The following is a 20,911-nucleotide window of genomic DNA, read 5'->3' as shown; positions in this document are numbered from 1 at the left end:
AATGCATGTAACATGGTCCCATGTCAGCTCAGCAGCTTCAAAGACATCTAAGAGCAGCCTCGCAGCTGCAACCTCCAGGGCGAAGGCAGAAGCCGCCAAAATGAGAGCTGCCTTTGCTGAAAAGGAATTGAAATTAAAGAAGGAAAAAACAAACCTAGAAGCCAACCTTGCAAAACTTGCTGTGGACAAGGAAGCAGCAGCGGCAGAAGCCGAGGCACAGGCTTTAGAAGCAGCAGCATGCGGAAATTGTGAAGGAACCAACATAGAACTTGAACCTGAACTTGGTCATCAGGATATCTCTTAGCGCACTTCAGATTACGTGCTACAGCAAGACCAGTTAGACCAGTGCCTACATCCACTTCCAAGAGTGAGATCAAACTCTGATGATCATCTAAGAAAACATCCGGTCATTCAGTCAACAACCCTCACACATCACCCTAAGCATGAAGGTAATTCTTACTACCAATCACCCTCCATGCAACCTGCATCCAGACCTATGAGTCCCTACCACACAGTGACCACTTTCAAGCAAGAAGAGCTACCATCTTTAATACAACATAATCCTTATGTAAAATACATATGGAAAGTTGGAAGATGAAGTACCGTATGTACTCGAGTATAAGCCGACCCGAGTATAAGCCGAGACCCCTAATTTTACCACCAAAAACTGGGAAAAACTACTGACTCGAGTATAAGCCGAGGGTGGGAAATGCATTGGTCAAACCCCCACCAGTAGTATACAGCCTGCCAGCCCCCAGTAGTATACAGCCTGCCAGCCCCCAGTAGTATACAGCCTGTCAGCCCCAAGTAGTATACAGCCTGCCAGCCCCCAGTAGTATATAGCCTGCCAGCCCCCAGTAGTATACAGCAGCTCCTAGTAGTATATAGCCTGCCAGCCCCCAGTAGTATACAGCCTGCCAGCCCCCAGTAGTATACAGCCTGCCAGCCCCCATGTAGTATACAGCAGCTCCTAGTAGTATATAGCCTGCCAGCCCCCAGTAGTATACAGCCTGCCAGCCCCCAGTAGTATACAGCCTGCCAGCCCCCATGTAGTATATAGCAGCCCCTAGTAGTATACAGCAAGCCCCTAGTAGTATACAGCAGCCCCCATGTAGTATAAAGCAGCCCCCATGTAGTTTACAGCAGCCCCCATGTAGTATACAGCAAGCCCCTAGTAGTATACAGCAAACCCCTAGTAGTATACAGCAAGCCCCTAGTAGTATACAGCAGCCCCTAGTTGTATACAGCAGCCCATAGTTGTATACACCAACCCCTAGTAGTATACAGCAAGCCCCTAGCAGTATACAGCAAGCCCCTAGCAGTATACAGCAGCCCCTGGTAGTATACAGCAGCCCCTGGTAGTATACAGCAAGCCCATGGTAGTATACAGCAAGCCCATGGTAGTATACAGCAAGCCCCTAGTAGTATACAGCCAGCCTGCCCCCACGGCCCTCAAAAAAATAAACTTATATACTCACCCTCCGATGTCAGCGCGACTCACCGATGTCCCCGATGTCAGCGCGTCCCGTCTTCTTTCTTCTCCGCGGCTCCTCTTCTCTCTTCTTTCTTCCGGCATGGACGCGGCCATGTTTTCTTCTAGCAGGCGCATACTACGACACGGCCGCTGCTGACGTCATAGTATGCGCGGCCACGAAGAAAACATGGCCGCGTCCATCACAGAAGAAAGAAGAGAGAAGAGGAGCCACGGAGAAGAAAGAAGACGGAACACGCTGACATCGGGGACATCGGTAAGCCGCGCCGACATCGGGGAGCCGCGCTGACATCGGAGGGTGAGTATTTAAGTTTATTTTTTTTAAGTGGGTAATTTTTTTTTGTAATAGACTCGTGTATAAGCCGAGGGGACGTTTTTCAGCACATGTTTTGTGCTGAAAAACTCGGCTTATACACGAGTATATATGGTAAATTTTTGGAAGACTTTCACTCCGGCAGCTCATACCTCCACGTGACCAACGTGTTAAATCGGAGCATAGTGGTGCAGAGGCTGCGATGGCACCCGGGCCAAAGGGGTTTAGGGGGCCCTTATGGAGTCACTTTCCCATATGAGAAGACTGTTACTATAAACCATACATTATAGTCAGGGCCTGGCACAGACTTTGCACTGGGGCCCATCAACTTCTAGTTACGCCACTGGGTATGGCCATACACTATGCTCCAATACCAATCTGAACGGGTCTCTAATTTGCAACACTTGCAATCCCATTTAGGCATTAGCAATTGACTCTCTGGATTATTCCTATGGCACTTAATAGGTGAGCCACAATACACAAGATCCCGTTTCACTAATAGTGTAAAACACAGATTTGGTGCTTGTGTTTAGCAATGAATTATAGTTTTCCTCACCCCCATGAGATTGAATTAATTATATGCTTTCCTTTATTTCAACTTCCTACCTTTCTTCCCTTACGTTTTTAAACATTATTATACAACATACCTGAGCGGTGGCTCAATATTTCAATTGTTGCACGTCATTGTGGAGGGTGTACCTTTTTGTCCCCCCCCTTCCCCACTGACGTGTTTTCTATACGTGAATACTTTATAGCTATTTTCCCTCAGATATGTGGTAACCATGATTAAGAGCGTTTAACACATTCAAAATGCGTAGGCTAAAATGTTTAGCCCACAATATGTGTGCAATGCTTTGGTCTATGTGATGTTGTACTGTATACTTTGGAGCCAAAAATTCGGAACACCCTTAACCACATGTGCTGGATCATTGTTTTTTTTTTATTCTTCTACCATCTTTCTTTGCACGCTGTGATCTGCTCACCAAAGGTCTCTCGAAATTTAACGACCACCCTGAAAGTTACAGAGCATGGAGAGCTTCTTTAAGAAATGCCACAACAGGCCTTGACCTCTTCAAGCGAAGAGATTGACCAGTTAGTCAAGTGACTAGGAGACGAGTCGACAGAACACCCAAAACGCATCAAACATATTAGCATCAACTACCCGAGCAGAGGCTTGGACATGTTATGGAGAGGCTCAATGAGTGCAACAGCTCCTCAGAGATAATAGAAGAATCCCTCTTTAACAGGTTACAGGACTTTCCTAAAATCTCAAACATAAGATTTCTCAAACTAAGAGAATTGAGCGACCTCTGGACAGAACTACAAGTTGCCAAGTCTGAAGGAGACCTGCTAGGCCTCACATCCTGAGATGAAGCTAGAGGCATCAAATTCATAGTGCAGAAGCTACCTTACAGTTTGCAGGAGAAATGGATGAAGTACAAGCGAAGACACAATGTACAAAGGCACAATGTACTCTTCCCACCATTCTTCTTTTTTGTAGATTTCGTACGTCAGCAGGCGAAGATCAGGAATGATCCTAGTTTTGACCTTTCCACCATAGACATAGTCAACCCAGGAAGAGGTAATCCTGCTTTAATTCGTAACCCCAGAGGCACATCTATCAGCGTACACAAAACAAATGTATCTCCTGACGATTCATCAGAAACCAGAGGGACATTAACAAAAGACCTAAACAAGTTGTGCCCCTTACATAAAAAGCCTCACTCACTGCAGAAGTGTTTTTTTTTGGGAATTTTTTTTTAGAAATTTCCTCAAAGAGAATGACATATGCTATAGGTGTTGTGCATCTACATCTCACTTAGCCAGAGATTACAAAACCAGTATTTCTTGCTCCAAGTGCAACAGCCGAGGACAAAATACGGCTTTACACCCAGGACCAGCACCACATTTGCCCTCACCCTCAGATGAAACTTTAGAGCACGGCCTGGAGAGGAAAGACACCTCCTGAGATATCGCCCCTGTGTACTCAAGTTTGTGGAGAAGGTCTAAGTAACAAATCTTGCTCAAAGATCTGTCTGGTCACAGTTTACCCTACAGGTCACAGAGAAAGAGCAGTTAAACTGGACGCCATCCTGGATGACCAGAGCACAGCCTTCTTTGACATCTTTCAAATCAAAGGACTTAGTTCGTCCTACTCTCTTAAAACTTGTACAAGAGTGATCGAAGAAACTTGGCGACGAGCCACAGGATACCATATTGAATCTCTATGGTCAGACATCCTTACTCCTTCCTACACTAATAGAGTGTAATTCAAACCCAAACAATAAGGAAGAGATCCCCAGGCATATACCTAAGTGGTTTTGCCAGCGGCTCCACCTGTTGATAAGTTCTTGTATTGCAGCCTCATTTATTCTGCCTAATGTTTTGGTGCAGACTAACCTTTTCCTATTTAGGCTTACTTAGTTTCCCATCATGCCTTTCTCTAGCCTGGCCCCATGCCTCTTCGGCAGCCATCTTGCTCCATAGAAGCAGAACACACTAATGTCTCTCTCTTAGACAGTTAGTTTATCTGTTGTTCTCCTCATCATAGAACAGTCGGTGAGTTATTATATAATTCATGTGCCTTACAGAATGTGATGTACTGAGATATTGTCACGAGTGCCCCTGTGATCCATGTCGCAGAGAGGGGGTTCACCTGTGCCTCGCTGTGTCCCCGTCCCCCTGCCGGGCTTACCTCTCCTGGCTCCTGACTGTGCTCTGGATCCCTACCTTCCAGGACACGTGCTCCCGCTGCAAGGACTTCTCTGAACTTAAAGGGCCAGCGTCCTTCCCATTGGCGCTGGTCACTTTCGGGTTTCCTACATAACCTGGTGGCTCCCCTCATTCGTCACCGGATCTTCAAGTCTTCCCACTGAAATGAAAGCCTTGTTCCTGTGTGTATCCCGAGGACCTTTTCCTGTGTATATCCCATGGTCCGTGTCCGGTGATCCGTATCCTGTGGTCCGTGTCCGGTGTTCCATATCCTGTGGTCCGTGTCCAGTGGTCCGTGTCCGGTGGTCCGTATCCTGTGGTCCCTGTCCAGTGGTCCATATCCTGTGGCCCATGTCCTTTGGTCTGTATCCTGAGGTCCGAATCCTGTGGTCTGTGTCCTGTGGATCATTCCCGTGCTCCTGTCCTCCATCCATCTTGCACTCCTGCCATGCCTTCCAGGGTTCAAGCCCAGTGGTGTCTTTAGTCCGTACCAGCGTTACCAGCCTTCCTCTGCGTTCCTGCTGTAATCCCAGGTTGTGACTGTTTCCTGCACTTGTTACCTTGGCTGCCACCACAGGTCTCATACCCTCCCCCGCAGTGGCCCAGAGGGTCCACAGACTTTTCCCAAAGAGACTCTCAGACGGTTCATCCCTCACGAACTGTGACAGATATGCTGTGCACCTTGTGCTGAATACTATTATTTTCTTTTAGTTTTACCCTAATCCTATTAATAATAGTTGATAAGGACCCCCTGCGTCCAGCTCAATGCACTGATAGGAAAAGAGTTTAGCTGTCTGACAACTCCTTCACAGGGACGGATTGAAGGTGTCAGAACAGGGATGTTAATATTAACCTTCGTTCATTATAGACCCACCTTTCTCTATTTATGTCATGGAAAGTGCTGGACCTGAAGTTACTACTTTCCATATTACCGCTAAATACGATAACACCATAAACAGATGTACCCAAAAAAGACAATAGGCCATAATTACTCAATCCCATGTGTCTGTTTTCTGTTGGACTTTCATACGGAAACTGCTTGCACAAGTATTCAAGAAGTATCCGAGACACATCATGTGATAACAATTTCTGCACTGAAGGGGGCGTTCCGGTGCTCAGTCGTGGGCCAATATACATCAGAAAGAGATGATGCATAAAACGCAAATATAATATCAAAGTGCAATATGTGCTAAATGTTACAGAAGACGGGAAGGGGTTCACCAGGTCTCCAAGTGCCCTAGACCAGTTTTGGTCGGATGTGGGGAAGTGGGTACAGGAAATAACTGACAGGGGGCGTGGCTAGCAGGACATGTAAGTGGACATGTTGAAAGAGTGCTCATGCATATATTAATATGCTGAAACCCTAAGTTTGGAGCAAAGTGGACTTACCATCCATGAATAGGTTGGTCACCACATTACCAGCCACCAGCTGTGCCCCTGTGATCCGCCTTTTGCCACCACTGCTGTTCCCAGTTCCCATATGGGACCCATAGACAGGACACCAACTGACAGACGGCCCTGCCCAAGCTTCTCTCCATCACACAGAAACATTGTTTTCCTAAATCTAAGAAGTCACAGACTAGACACCTCATCAATGTGGGCAGTATCGGCATTCCAGACTGTTGGCGCTTGAGGGATCCACCGTAGGTGGTCCAGTGGCTAAACACAGTCAATGATATCTCCACATGGAAAATATTCTTGGGTGCATAAAAAAGTTAAGTTTTGATATATAGGGGTACAGATGTTATATAAGTCGTCTTACTACAGCACACCACTGGGTAAGGTGTGAAGGTGGTCTGGGGTGGTCATTTTGTATAAAACTATGAGAGGATGGAAATTGATATTGTTTTGGGGCAGGGGGAGTGTTATATTGAAAAATATGAAATGGGACTGAGGCGGAGTTTACATTGCATACATAATTCAAGGGCTGGAGGGATTTCATTTATTGTATGGGATAATTGTAATCCAGGGGACACTACAACAACTATAAGTGACTGTAGCATTTTAGTTGTATTTTAGTATCGAAATCTGCTCTATGGATTGGAAGACATCTGGAGGGAAATTCTGCAGTGATAATTCATGACCAGGAGAAGTTGTCATGGAGTTCTGGATCAGAAGGAACAGAACGTTCTCTGCAAGTTGCTAGATGTCACCTCAACTTGATCATTCAAGTAGTCAGTGACTAAACTTCTAGTGTGCATCTGGTTCACTGCAATGTGTGGCTGTGATTGCGGAGGGGCACAACATTCTCCTATATGTGGGAAGCCCTCCCTATGTCTGTAGTCACTGACTACCTTTCTTGTGGGTTAGACAGCTCTCAGCATTGGTAGTCTCATTTAGAGTGTCAGTGAGCCAAATCCGTCTTTGTAATGTTGGTCAGTGGTAATACGTGGAGTCTTCTAATGTTGTCCCCAATTTTTGATTCCGATGTGGGTGCTTTTTAAAAATTTGCCACAAAACCTTTGTGGACATGATATAGCAGTGGATTACAGGATGGTCCACTCTACTTACACGTTAAACTTGAGACCAGGGGGGCCTACAATATAAACAAAGCCAGATAGTAGCTTTAATCCACCACTGGTGGCGCTATTTATTATAATTAATGCGATAAAGCAATTTATCACAGATATTTAATACAATACATGATCCCACTGTTCACACGGTTTGTGTTTATTTCCACAGATAATTATATACATTCACCGCTAGAGATGAGCGAGCACTAAAATGCTTGAGTGCTCGTTACTCGGGACGAACTTTTCCCGATGCTCGAGTGCTCGTATCGAATAACAAGCCCCATTGAAGTCAATGGGAGACTCGAGCATTTTTCATTGAAAGAACACGTTGAAAGAACACTGAAGAACACATTGCAGATGTTTCCATACATCTGCAATGTGTTCTTCACACATATTGTTCTTCACATACTATTGTGGAGAACACCGTTCTGCACGCGTGTCTTCGGATAAGTTACCAGATGTACGCGAACATCTGCAAAGTGTTCTTCACTGTGTTCTTCACTTAAATGATTATGTGTTCACTGTTTTCATTGTATTCTTCACTGTTCTTCACTGTGTTTTTTTAAGTAAATGCTCGATCTCGAGCCGGCGAGATACTCGTCCGAGCAACGAGCCGTTTCAAATACGCTAATACTCCAACGAGCATCAAGCTCGGACGAGTATACTCGCTCATCTCTATTCACTCCAATGATTTTTTCTATAGCTGAACATTCGCATAGAACTGTCAAGGGGGAAGACAAACAGGAATTCAATAGAAATGTATCAAAATGAGAGAACAAAGTGTAAATTTGAGAGTGTGGTGTTGTGCTATATGGAGTTTAAGATATTTGACTGTGAATTCACCAGAGATAAACCATGGCCTGGGAAAATCATTAAGAAGTCCTCTTTCTGATGGAGCAGATCAAGTACGAGATGTCACTAATGTCTGTCTCTAATGACTGACTACTAGTGTGTAAGGTAGCATCATTGGGTGCTGTGGGAGGGCGGTGGGGCAGCTTTTCAATTTTCACCTCCGGCAGCAAAAATACTAGAATCAGCCCTGATCTCAGTGCTATCTCTTTTTGTAGTCCAAAAGTCACCCAAGAGTCATATTTTCACTTAAAACTTTCATAGTTCTGAGCAACTACATGTCCAGCGTCTTCTAGCAACACATAGAACCGCACCAAGATGACATCCAAGTGCTGTTTGTTTCTTTTTGTTACCACCCCATTAACTTTAACGGTTGAGTTTCACGCATGATCATAGTTCTCTGAGTGAGTTCAGGAACCGAAAATTACAACCTTTCGTGGACAAGGGACCTAAATGTAGTCAAAACTCTACATCTGTGCTCCTTCTACTATCACCTGGTGCTGATCCTACAAGATATGATCCTAAGATATAGTTCATGCAGAATCCTGACTATGTGGAATCAGGATAAGATGTGTTGTGTGTCTATGAGTATATTTGATGGTGAGCTTTCGAGAATACTAGTTCTCTTCGTCAGACATGATGTTATACATGAAACAGAAAATTCACATCATTTTATGCACCTGACAGTGATCATCAAAGGATATAAAAAAAAAAAAAAACCTCTAAAACAACAGATTGATAAATACAGGGACATCTTATGTACGAAAGGACGGCAATAAAAGCATTAAAAACCTGTGAGGCGAGACACAAGAGCCCTGGCTCGTATCTGCTTGTGGCCTCCAGGTCAGAGGTCAGAGGTCATGAAGCTGAATGAATGTTAAGACCACTTTGTAAGGTGTTGAATCTCCTTATTAATTTATACTTCCATTCTTTCCTTTCCCTCTGTGTCTTAAAATGTCTCTCGTGTCTCGCCTCACAGGTTTTTAATGTTTTTACTGCCGTCCTGTTGTAAATAAGATGTCCCTGTATTTATCAATCTGTTGTTTTAGAGAGTTTTTTTAATATCCTTTGATGATCAGTGTTCAGTGTGTATAATATGCTGTGAATTTTTTGTTTCACGCACAACATCATGTCTGACGAAGAGAACTAGTATTCTCGGAAGCTCCACCATCAAATATACTCAGTTAGTCTCAAAAAGATATTCCTGATTTCTTCACTCTTCTTCTGCTCTCCATGGCTAACACGGTACAAATCTACACTACTCAGGTAGCCTGGGACCTCCCTGCCCCCTCGGTGGGACCCATTTGACCATCGATATGAAGGATCCATTGTTATTTGTGTGGAAGTTTTTGCAATATTTTCAAAATTTACTTCACATTTATTATTTGAAAGCAGTTTGTAAAGATACAAATTAATAAAGTACATGAAAAGTAAAGACTCTGTAGACGATCGTTTTAGACCTGGGATTAGATATTTTTCAGCAATGAGGGAATGAATGGCTATAAAATTTAATCTGCAAACATTCTGTCATATTCCTCAGGCTCACTCATCCTACTGTCAGAAGAAGAATCTCAGAAGAAGAAGGCATACAGTGGCAGATGTGAGGAGGACTTTATGGGTGCCATGGTTCCCACCATTGGTTGTTGCCTGTATTGTTCTCCCCATTGTTGTCCCCATTGATGTCCCCACTGTTGTTGGCTTTGAGCTTGAGCATTGAAAGTTAAAGTCCAGTGATAAACTAGGTAGGTACTGCTTGCCAAGATCGCAGAAGGTTTTCGTTCCACACCCTCGGACAGCCATGGCAGCTCCGAATAATCCTGTAAAGATGTAAAAAATTATTTTTATTTACCAAAATATTGGATCTCATTTACGATGAATCTGCAAGGTACAGTAAATATGACGGAGGCAGAACCTGTAACTATAATATTTCTTTAGTCCAGCTGCACATGGTCTGTAATGGCCGTAGAATATCTGCAGATGTAATTTTGTCTTTCTACTCATGGCAGGACCCTGCTGACTTCACTTAGGCTACATGCGCACTGCCGTGTGCCCACCGCACCGTAGCACGGCAGGCACATGGCAGCACGGGGAGAGGAGGAGGAGGTGAGCGCAGCTCACCACCGCCCCTCTCCATAGCGATGTATGGCCGCGGCGCCGTAATACGGGAAATGATAGGACATGTCTAGAGATGAGCGAGCACTAAAATGCTCGGGTACTCGTTACTCGAGCCGAACATTTCCTGATGCTCGAGTGCTCGTTTCGAGTAACGAGCCCCATTGAAATCAATGGGAGACCCGAGCATTTTTTAGTAAAATTAAAAAACTGAACGAGCACTGTGAAAGAACAAAGTGCAGAACAGATTGCAGATGTTCGGGAACATCTGCGATCTGTTTCGGAGACGCGTGCAGAACGATGTTCTCTGCAATAGTATTTGAAGAACAATATGTGTGAAGAACAACTTGCAGATGTTTGGAAACATCTGCAAGTTGTTCTTCACACATATTGTTCTTCAAATACTATTGCGGAGAACACCGTTCTGCAAGCGTGTCTCCGGAACATCTGCATTCTGCTCCGGAGACACGCGTGCAGAACGGTGTTCTCCGCAATAGTATTGGAAGAACAATATGTGTAGAGAACAACTTGCAGATGTTGTCAAACATCTGCAAGTTGTTCTTCACACATATTGTTCTTCAAATACTATTGCGGAGAACACCGTTCTGCAAGCGTGTCTCCGGAACATCTGCGATCTGCTCCGGAGACACGCGTGCAGAACGGTGTTCTCCGCAATAGTATTTGAAGAACAATATGTGTGAAGAACAACTTGCAGATGTTTGACAACATCTGCAAGTTGTTCTCTACACATATTGTTCTTCGAATACTATTGCGGAGAACACCGTTCTGCACGCGTGTCTCCGGAGCAGATCGCAGATGTTCGCGAACATCTGCAATCTATTCTGCACAGTGTTCTTTCACTGTGCTCTTCAATTAAATGATTAAATTAAATGTTTTAATTGTATTTTTTTTACTGTTCTTTACTTTTTTTTTTAAAATTAAATGCTCATTATCGAGCAGGGCAAATACTCGTCCGAGCAACGAGCCGGTCCGAGTATGCTAATACTCGACCGAGCATCAAGCTCGGACGAGTATACTCGCTCATCACTAGACATGTCCTATCTTTTCCCGGGCTACTCTAGTGTGAATGCAGCCTAAGTCTGTGCTCTGGCTTTCATTTCACACATGATTCTATCAATAATAGCTGTGCTGTGATTGGCTATTTTTAGCAAATCAAAAATGAAAATGAGAGGGAAAAACCCATATTAGTTCATGTATATTAAAATTCATAATTGTTATTGGATACAACAAATTGATTGGAAACTCTTGAGAAAGATCTAAGCTATTGAAATGTGCATCAGTAGGACAGGTGTTTGCTGGACAGTGGGGGTCATTTACTAAGGGCCCGATTCGCGTTTTCCCGACGTGTTACCCGAATATTTCCGATTTGCGCCGATTGTACCTGAATTGCCCCGGGATTTTGGCGCACGCGATCGGATTGTGGCGCATCGGCGCCGGCATGCGCGCGACGGAAATCGGGGGGCGTGGCCGAACGAAAACCCGACGTATTCGGAAAAACCGCCGCATTTAAGAACCGAAAATGTGTCGCTCGGGACCCGCTTACCTTCACTCAGACGGCCTCGGTGAATTCCGGCGCGTTAAAATGCTTTTCAGCGCAGCAGCGCCACCTGGTGGACGGCGGAGGAACTACCTTATTAAATCCCGGCCGGACCCGAATCCAGTGCAGAGAACGCACCGCTGGATCGCGACTGGACCGGGTAAGTAAATGTGCCCCAGTGTGTTTGGGCCTCTGTGAGACATTTGGGCACATGTTCAGCCCCAATCTCTGGCTTTGTCCATCTGTTTTTTTTTGTTTTGGCTTTTCTGCTGGTCAGGTGCATCTTAGCGATTTTTTATTGACACATATGGGGGGTCATTTACTAAGGGCCCGAATCGCATTTTCCCGATGTGTTACCCGAATATTTCCGATTTGCGTAGATTTCCCCTGAATTGCCCCAGGATTTTGGCGCACGCGAACGGTTTATGGCGCATCGGCGCCGGCATGCACGCAACGGAAATCGGGGGGCGGGCCGAACGAAAACCCGACGGATTCAGAAAAACCGCCGCATTTAAAACAAAAATAGTGACGCGGAGCTTGCACTTACCTTCACTCAGCCCGGCTCGGTGAACTCCAGCGCGGAACGCTGTGTGACTATTAGCTACTGGGGGCTGTGTGACTATTATCTACTAGGGACTGTGTGACTATTAGCTACTGGGGGCTGTGTGACTATTAGCTACTGGGGGCTGTGTGACTATTAGTTACTGGGGGCTGTGTGACTATTAGTTACTGGGGGCTGTGTGACTATTAGCTACTGAAGGCTGTTTGACTATTGGCTACTGGGGCTGTGTGACTATTGGCTACTGGGGCTGTGTGACTATTAGCTACTGGGGGCTGTGTGACTATTAGTTACTGGGGGCTGTGTGACTATTAGCTACTGGGGGCTGTGTGACTATTAACTACTGGGGGCTGTGTGACTATTAGCTACTGGGGGCTGTGTGACTATTAACTACTGGGGGCTGTGTGACTATTAGTTAGTGGGGGCTGTGTGACTATTAGCTACTGGAGGCTGTGTGACTATTAGCTACTGGGGGCTGTGTGACTATTAGCTACTGGGGGCTGTGTTACTATTAGCTACTGGGGGCTGTGTGACTATTGGATACTGGGGGCTGTGTGACTATTAGTTACTGGGGGCTGTGTGACTATTAGCTACTGGGGGCTGTGTGACTATTAACTACTGGGAGCTTTGTGACTATTAGTTAGTGGGGGCTGTGTGACTATTAGTTAGTGGGGGCTGTGTGACTATTAGCTACTGGGGGCTGTGTGACTATTAGCTACTGGGGGGGTGTTACTATTAGCTACTGGGGGGGTGTTACTATTAGCTACTGGAGGCTGCATGACTATTGGCTACTGGGGGCTGTGTGACTATTAGCTACTGGGGGCTGTGTGACTATTAGCTACTGGGGGCTGTGTGACTATTAGTTACTGGGGGCTGTGTGACTATTAGCTACTGGGGGCTGTGTTACTATTAGCTACTGGGGGCTGCATGACTATTAGCTACTGGGGGCTGTGTGACTATTAGCTACTGGGGGCTGTGTGACTATTAGCTACTGGGGGCATGTGACTATTAGCTACTGGGGGCTGTGTGACTATTAGCTACTGGGGGCTGTGTGACTATTAGCTACTGGGGGGGTGACTATTGGCTACTGGGGGCTGTGTGACTATTAGCTACTGGGGGGTGACTATTGGCTACTGGGGGCTGTGTGACTATTAGCTTCTGGGGGCTGTGTGACAATTAGCTACTGGGGGCATGTGACTATTGGCTACTGGGGGCTGTGTGACTATTAGCTACTGGGAGCTTTGTGACTATTGTCTACTGGGGGCTGTGTGACTTAAATATTGGCGCTATAACTGATGGCCACTGGAGGCTGTGTGACTATTGGCTACTGGAGGCTGTTTGACTATATGCTACTGGGGGCTGTGTGACTATTAGCTACTGGGGGCTGTGTTACTATTGGCTACTGGGGGCTGTGTTACTATTAGCTACTGGGGGCTGTGTGACTATTAGTTACTGGGGGCTGTGTGACTATTAGCTACTGGGGGCTGTGTGACTATTAGCTACTGGGGGCTGTGTGACTATTGGCTACTGGAGGCTGTTTGACTATTTGCTACTGGGGCTGTGTGACTATTGGCTACTGGGGGCTGTGTGACTATTGGCTACTGGAGGCTGTGTGACTATCGGCAACTGGGGGCTGTGTGACTATTGGCTACCATGGACTGGAGACTCTGTGACTCTTTCACTACCAGAGAGGACCAGCTCTGCATTTTACAGCAATGTAAAGTGATGGCAATGCAAATCCACTTTCCTAGTGCTTTAATATGAACCGGTTAGTAATATTTAAAATATCAGGTTAATGTCACGCTGCTGCAAAATTTGTTGGAAAAATTTGTTGAATATGTTAAATAATTATTTTTTTTTAACTTTGCTCGACGCTCCTAGCAGGAGAGTGTAAACTAACCACCAAGTTTGATACTACCCTTTAGAGAAAACAAGAAGAAAGGGCTCCCAGAGTAGAAGGCCTCCAAAGGTAACCGGAAAGTTACCACTACTTCTATCCTACATAATGCCACTTTACCACAGTCCTAGAATAAATATATACCAAAAATTCTCCTTTACTGTAATTATGCAGTAGGTAGGTGGGGTAGCAGTAGGTGGGGCCTGCACTGTTACCTGGTATTTGTGCTGTCCCGAGTATGCACATGTTCTCATTCCCTTTGCATGAGTAAGTATCTGAGGTTGAACATTGCAGAGCTCCAATAGATATGCAGGACGGACAGACCGCTCCATTGGGGGTGGTGCCGACTTCTGGTACTAAAAGCGAGGAGAGCAAAATAGAAAAAATATTTATTGACTTGTTTTTGGAATATTTACACTGTTTTGCTTTCTATAGAAGACCCTCTAAACTTTCATCCTGTTTTCTCTTAGTTATACCGGTTGTCTCTAGAAACCAATACCCCCCCCCCCCCCCCCCCCCGACATGTTTCACCAAAGCTTGGCATCCACAGGGGTGACGGAGGACAAAGACATAGGAAACAAAATGGTTTTGTAAGGCTTGTGCATGTAGTGATTACTTCAATGCGAGCATAAGCCAAACATTTCTAAGGGGTGCAAAGTGAATTTTTTACGTGAGTTGAATTTGCTTTTGCAAACTTTTGATTGATTTTTTAAATAAAAGAATAGTTAGTTAGAAGTTGTACTGTCTTAAGTTTATTTATGATGTATCCATAGGTTAAGTTCACAGTACCTGATGAATGCAAACCCCACCTTTGGGATCTATTGACCTCCTTTTTGGGTGGAGCAATGTTCATACTGTTTACACTTGACTGAAGTTTAAGGTAGTGTCAAATATAGCCAAGGCTACTTGTGGTTCTTTACCCAGGTATATAAGAATATAAAGAAAGAATCAAACATAACATATATCATTGTGGATGACTTACCTGAAGGAGTAGTAGGGACACAGGAGTCAGTATTGTTACAACATGATATGGCCGCCCTCAAGCTTCGTTGACCATTGGTTATAGAGCCCTGGAAGCCACAGTTAGATGGTAGTACACATGTCCTGACAAATGCTTCAGAAATATCTCCACCTAAAGACAAAAAGAACAACAAAATTGTGAATAATTGTTACTCATTTGTAATGTTATCTAATTATACAACAAATTAAAAATAGCTCATTAAAGGGAGCGGCTTTATAAAAAAGGGTGGGGCTTAGTTTGTCTTGTATCTCAGAGCAGGAAAAGACAACCCAATGACATGGAAGCCTTGTAGAGGACTGTAAACCATCGTACAACTTACCCAGCTGAATGTCTTTTATGTATAAGGATCCACACTGGTTATCTGCAACACAAGTTGTGTCACTCCCTGAACACGATGAAGAACCTGGAGATGCACATTGTGTACACGAGAGGGCAGAACCTACAAAGGGGAAACACGATGGGGCAGATTTATCAAGCTGTCTAAAAGTAAGAATGTTCAAAGTTGCCCATAGCAACCAATTACAGCTCAGCTTTCATTTCACCAGTGCTCATGAATATTTTAAAGGGGAGCTGTGATTGGTTGCCATGGGCAACTAAGAACATTCTCACTTTTAGACAGCTTGATACATAGGCCCCAATAAGCATCATCACAAGATCCAAGGCAATAGAGATTGTGGAAGTTTAACCCTTTTGATGCTACGGTTAATAGTGACAGCAGCATCTAAAGTGTTTTGGATAATTAGACCTTTTGCATTGGCCAATCCCACATGGGAAACATTGATTGAATTTCAATGGTTTATGGTAGTTCCTACAGATCCTCCATGGTCAACACCACGTAAAGTATATGAATAAATAAAAAACTAAAAAAATACAATAATTTCCAATATATATATATATATATATATATATATATATATATATATATACGTATTTTGGGGCGCACCGGATTATAAGGCACATCATCAATAAATGCCTGCTTAAACGTTTAGGTTCATATATAAGGTGCACCGGATTATAAGAATGAATCACCAGAAGGTGGCAGACCTGTGCACAGTACAAGGCATCTGTTGTGTGTAAGTACGGTTCATATATAAGGAGCACTGGAGTATAAGGCGCACCATTGATTTCTGAGAAAATCAAAGGATTTTTTGTGCGCCTTATAGTCCGAAAAATACGGTAGTATGCATTATTTAATCTGCTTAAAAATGTCAATAAAAACATAATAAATCTGCATTTTGTCTATTTTATGTCTAAAAACATGGAAAGGGGAAAAAGTCCTATGTACCAAAAAAAAGGTAACAATAAAAGATGTCTTCTCATTCTGAAAAAAAAGTGTTTTATAATAAAAAAAAATGAATATAAACAATAGGGTTCTTAAAAACTCAACCAATTCGGTCACATACAACCCAAAATGACGATTATAAGGGGTACAGTATAGAACAAGTGGTGGAAAAATACAAAAGTTGTGATTTATACAAGACTGTAACTTGGCCTGAAGATTGTAATTTGGTCTAAAATATGGACATACAGGATAAGGCTCATTTCACAGTACCGTTCCTTCTCTCGTTCTTTCCCTCCGTCGAAAAAGTAAAGAATAAAGGTTTAACTGAGCTGTAATGTATCACTTAAAAATCACATTGATATCAATGTAAAGTGTATCTCATCCATTATGTTCCATTATCCGTGCATTTTTTTTGCGTAATGTAGTTTTCCTACATTTCAAAAACACGCATGGATAACGGATCCGTGACAAAACTGACCATAACAGATGATATCATTTGCATTGATGTCAATGGGAATTTGAAATGATACGTTAAACCTCTGTTATACCTCCATTCTTTATTCTGTGAATGGAGGGAAGATTTTCAGTTGTAATGGCTCGGCACTCGGTCACCCTCTCCTCATGTTCGCGGACAAGTGGTAATCTGGATAAATGAAGAAATCCCGGCACTTCGAGGTAGGTCATGATGAAGGCTCAGGCGGAACCCAAAAAACGTGTTTTCCTATCGCGTATTGTAATTTGTTTATAAATTTTTGTTAATAAAAGAAAAAACATTTATTTTGACCTGCCTCGAAGTGCCGGAAATTCTTCATTTATCCATAATACCAGATTTTCAACCCAACTCTGCAATAACGGGCAGCTCTAAGGAGATTATCCTTTGTCAAGTAACTGCAGCCATAGAAAAATATGCAGCTGCAAGGGTTAAAGTTTTTACTATATTAACATTAAATTCACAAAGTCGCTAAAACGAGAAAAAAAATGACAATTTGCCTAGCTGAAAGTATGATACATGTGCCCCGAAGAGTTTTGAAAAAAGTAATGAAAGAAAGCAGAAACTTTACAGCATTTAGAATTTTTAAAAACCTTTTTAAGACCAATTTGAAGTCTAAATCAGTGGCTCTTAAGCGCATAATTCATAGGGGTTTCCAATTTCGTAGTACAGTATATAAGACCTCTCCATAGGATCATCAATATTTGTACAGAGGAAGTCCAACAATCATCCGAAACCAGCACTGAAGAATTCTCTTTAGTGGCCATTCCAGCGACTGCAACTCACGCAAGTGAATTGAAACTCAGCAGTTTTAGGTAGAATAAGTAGACATGGAACATGTCTGTACTATTTAGGGGTTGTTATGGAGAGGAGGTACATCCCAGGGTGGTCAATACTATTTTGATAGTCTGTTAGAGCCTCCATATAGACTCGGTCTGCACAGGTGCTCATCGGTGTAGTAAGACGTGTGCTGGTTCCATCAATCGTATGAAGGCAGGTTAATGTCTTCTTTGCTATTGGGCCCTTCCTCTATGTACTGTGAGAAAGTGAGAGGTGAAGTGTGGGAGAACCACTATCTGTTCTACAGGCAGATAAAAGATACATGGTAAAAGCCCTGGATTTGTCTGCAGTAACCTAAGGGTTAATGCAGACATGTAAACAGTAGTCAGTTTGGTCTGCGTTGGCCTCGCTAGGATATAAATCTTTGTAATGTCCGTACTCGGCTTGCTCATTATGGAGTAGGGGTTGGCTCATAGTGGGACGCCTACTCCATCCAGGCTTCGGTCCTGGGTTTCTCCGTAGCCCACAGGTGCAGATCACAGACCTCGTTAGAGCCTGACTTGGACTGCAGGCCAGAAGCAGTAGGTGAGGCACTACCTGGAGAGCTGAAGGCTGGTCTGAGTTCACACATCAAAGGTAACTGAGTGCCTCCTGTTATACTGCTGGCCAAGAGCGTGTGCCTTCGCAGCCAGGTGCATGTATAGTTAGGTTCTGTTGCCGTATTAGGCAGTGCCCAGCCGGGCAGGGTAAATCTTTGTATGTCCCTAAGCCAAGGCTGAGTTTGTGTTTTGACAAAGAAGTGTGAATAAAACACTTGATTTGGACTTAAACTCTAAGTTTCCCTGCTTCCTGCACTGCTACAAGGCATCTACCAGAGCAGTACACCCCACAGTACACACTGCATATCTTCCTCTTCCATGATTTATCTGTTGGGTTTTATAGAACCAAATTTTGCTACAATGAAAAAAAATAAACAAAAACATGACAATATTTGGAGGACTTACTTGTTGCTATAAGAGTTGAGAAAAGGCTCAAAAACCCATAAAAGGACTTCATGATGAGATTGTCCAGTTCTGAGAAGTCGTCTCCGAGCATCAAGAACTTGGCAGTATTTAAGTATAACATTTTATGGGTAGGACGTATAGTAGGAGGATCTCTATTATTTTTCTCAATATTTCCTGTTGTAGTAAAAGTTTTGCAGGTACTATAAATTCAACACAAAACTGCAGTAATTTATGACCCATAAAGTAACATTTTTCTTTACTTAAAGCAACTGGGAAGTAGAAGATTTATCAAACTCACAAATCCCCAAAGCCTCGTTCTATATTCTCAAGGATTGAGAATCACTGAAAACCATTTGATATTGAGGTACAGTAAAGCTGCAAGATCTTCCAATTGGTCGACAAAGAAAGGTCTCTGGAAACCAAGAAGGTGGGAAGTTGATTAGTGAATATATGTGAGTAAAAAGGTACCCAGTGTCGGATTGGTCCACCATAGTACCAGGGGATCTTATGTCATGCTAGTCTCCAGAGGTCCCTCAGAAGACAACCCAATGTAAAATGTAAGGTTTCAAATCACAATTTGAGGGTGGAAAATTCATTGGTCACAGCCTCCCAGTATGTAACTTGCAAGCCCCTGTAGTATATAGCCAGTCCCCAGTAGTATATGGCCAGCCAACCCCAAGAGGTATATAGCCAGCCAGTCCACAGAAGTATATAGCCAGCCAGCCCCCAAAAGTATATAGCCAGCCAGCCCACAGTAGTATATAGCCAGCCAGCCCACAGTAGTATATAGCCACCCATCCCCATGTACTATATACCCTGCCAGCCCCTGTTGGTTAAAAAAACTAAAAACAAAAACACTGTACTCACCTTTCTGACGTCCCACATAGGTCCTCTTCTACTTCCGATGCTCCGGTGCCTCCTCGGGTCCTTTGGATCCTCTTTGTGTTCTTCCGCTCCTCTTCCACTCCTCTTCGGGATGTTCCGCTCCTCTTTGGGTCTTCACACTCGGCCTGCACACAGAATGATGTCAGCCGCTTGCCGACATCATAGTTTGTGAGCCGCTGGCATCGTGAGGGGACCCAAAGAGGAGCGGAACAACTCGAAGAGGATCCAAAGGACCCGAAGCAGCACTGGAGCATCGGAAGAAGAATAGGACCTAGAAGGGATGTCGGAGAGGTGAGTACAGTGTTAATTTTTTGATCCTGAGAAAATGGGACTAGCACTACTCAAATCAAATGAATAAAGGTCAAAGCTATACCCAAAACTTCTGAACGAAAAAAGAAAAGAGACAAAGACTTATGCTATATGACCAACAAAATATGCAAGTTTATTAATCTAGTAGTACACCACAACAAAAAACAGGCAGCAATAAAAACATCTAAAAGTGTGAACAAGGCACACAAATACAACCATGCAGAGAGACCCAGCATATGATAGTGCTGGTCACCCTGCAAACCACCAGCTCCCCCTTCCTGAAGAGAGGCCCCTCCTCTCTGGAGAAATGTTAAATATATACAGAAAACCGTGCACACCCACAAACCAAAAAGGATACATAAATATAGACAAAATATGCAAGATATATATATATATATATATATATATATATATATATATGTGTTACCTAAGTTAACTATAACAGGGAATATGCTGGGTAAGATGAAGAGGAGCATGGTTAGAAACACAAGCTTACCTTTAATGATGGAAAATCATGCAGTAGGAGGCGGTGTGGGGAGCTGGGGCAAGGATCCCACGCGTATCGCTAGCAACCTAGCTTCCTCAGGGGTGCTGTTACTGTTGTGTGGTGAACATTATATAGGGAAGCATCCCTCATGTGGCGGCTTGATCGGGGCATCTGATCTCCGGAGGAAGTTGCACGTGTGTCGCCTAAGGGATTCCTACCTCGGGACTGTCGCACGCATGGAATCGCGAATGAATGTAAGTATGAATTTGCGCCTGCACCACATAGCAAGACCAAGTGCCCACATATGATCCGATGTGATAATTCATGGGATGTTACTTGAATTTCCTATGTGTGCCGGACCGATGATGCAAAGCTATCCGGACAGCCAGCGAATGAATGCCCAAACCCAATGAAACGTTGGATACTTGGAGAATGTACACAGTTTGCCCCTAAAACAAAAATCTCAAGTGTAAGTGGAATTAATAATATTATCAAAAAATGTGGATGTATATACGCAGGGATATTAGATGAAACTGCAACATGTATATAAATTCCATCTGAGTGAATGCCGATTCATAGTGTGCCACATCTAATAAAATATATATAGCTAAAAGAGTGTATATATATATATATATATATATATAACAT

General features: G+C 43.7%; 1 protein-coding gene across 1 annotated transcript; it reads right to left on the bottom strand.

The window, feature by feature from the left end:
* Positions 1 to 9,285: 9,285 nt before the first annotated feature.
* On the bottom strand, positions 9,286 to 18,658 carry LOC140065476 (phospholipase A2 inhibitor and Ly6/PLAUR domain-containing protein-like). The gene is made up of 5 exons (XM_072113076.1): positions 18,583 to 18,658; positions 15,346 to 15,465; positions 14,988 to 15,137; positions 14,221 to 14,361; positions 9,286 to 9,696 (listed from the first exon to the last, which is right to left on the bottom strand). The coding sequence occupies exons 1-5, from the start codon at positions 18,632 to 18,634 to the stop codon at positions 9,437 to 9,439; spliced, it is 723 nt and encodes a 240-aa protein (XP_071969177.1). The 5' UTR covers positions 18,635 to 18,658; the 3' UTR covers positions 9,286 to 9,436.
* Positions 18,659 to 20,911: the final 2,253 nt, after the last annotated feature.

Source organism: Engystomops pustulosus, chromosome 6, assembly GCF_040894005.1.
Source record: "Engystomops pustulosus chromosome 6, aEngPut4.maternal, whole genome shotgun sequence".
Lineage (NCBI taxonomy): Eukaryota > Metazoa > Chordata > Amphibia > Anura > Leptodactylidae > Engystomops > Engystomops pustulosus.
The sequence above is the reverse complement of the archived record's forward strand: the minus strand, read 5'-3'. Positions and strand labels throughout refer to the sequence as shown.

Excerpts from the sequence above, each read along its gene's own strand:
- LOC140065476 (XM_072113076.1), bottom strand. The coding sequence starts at position 18,634 with ATGAAGTCCTTTTATGGGTTTTTGAGCCTTTTCTCAACTCTTATAGCA. Across the intron at positions 15,138-15,345 it reads CATAAAAGACATTCAGCTGG|GTGGAGATATTTCTGAAGCA; the intron begins GTAAGTTGTACG and ends TTTTGTCTTTAG. Across the intron at positions 9,697-14,220 it reads CGGGACAGCACAAATACCAG|GATTATTCGGAGCTGCCATG; the intron begins GTAACAGTGCAG and ends ACATCTTTACAG.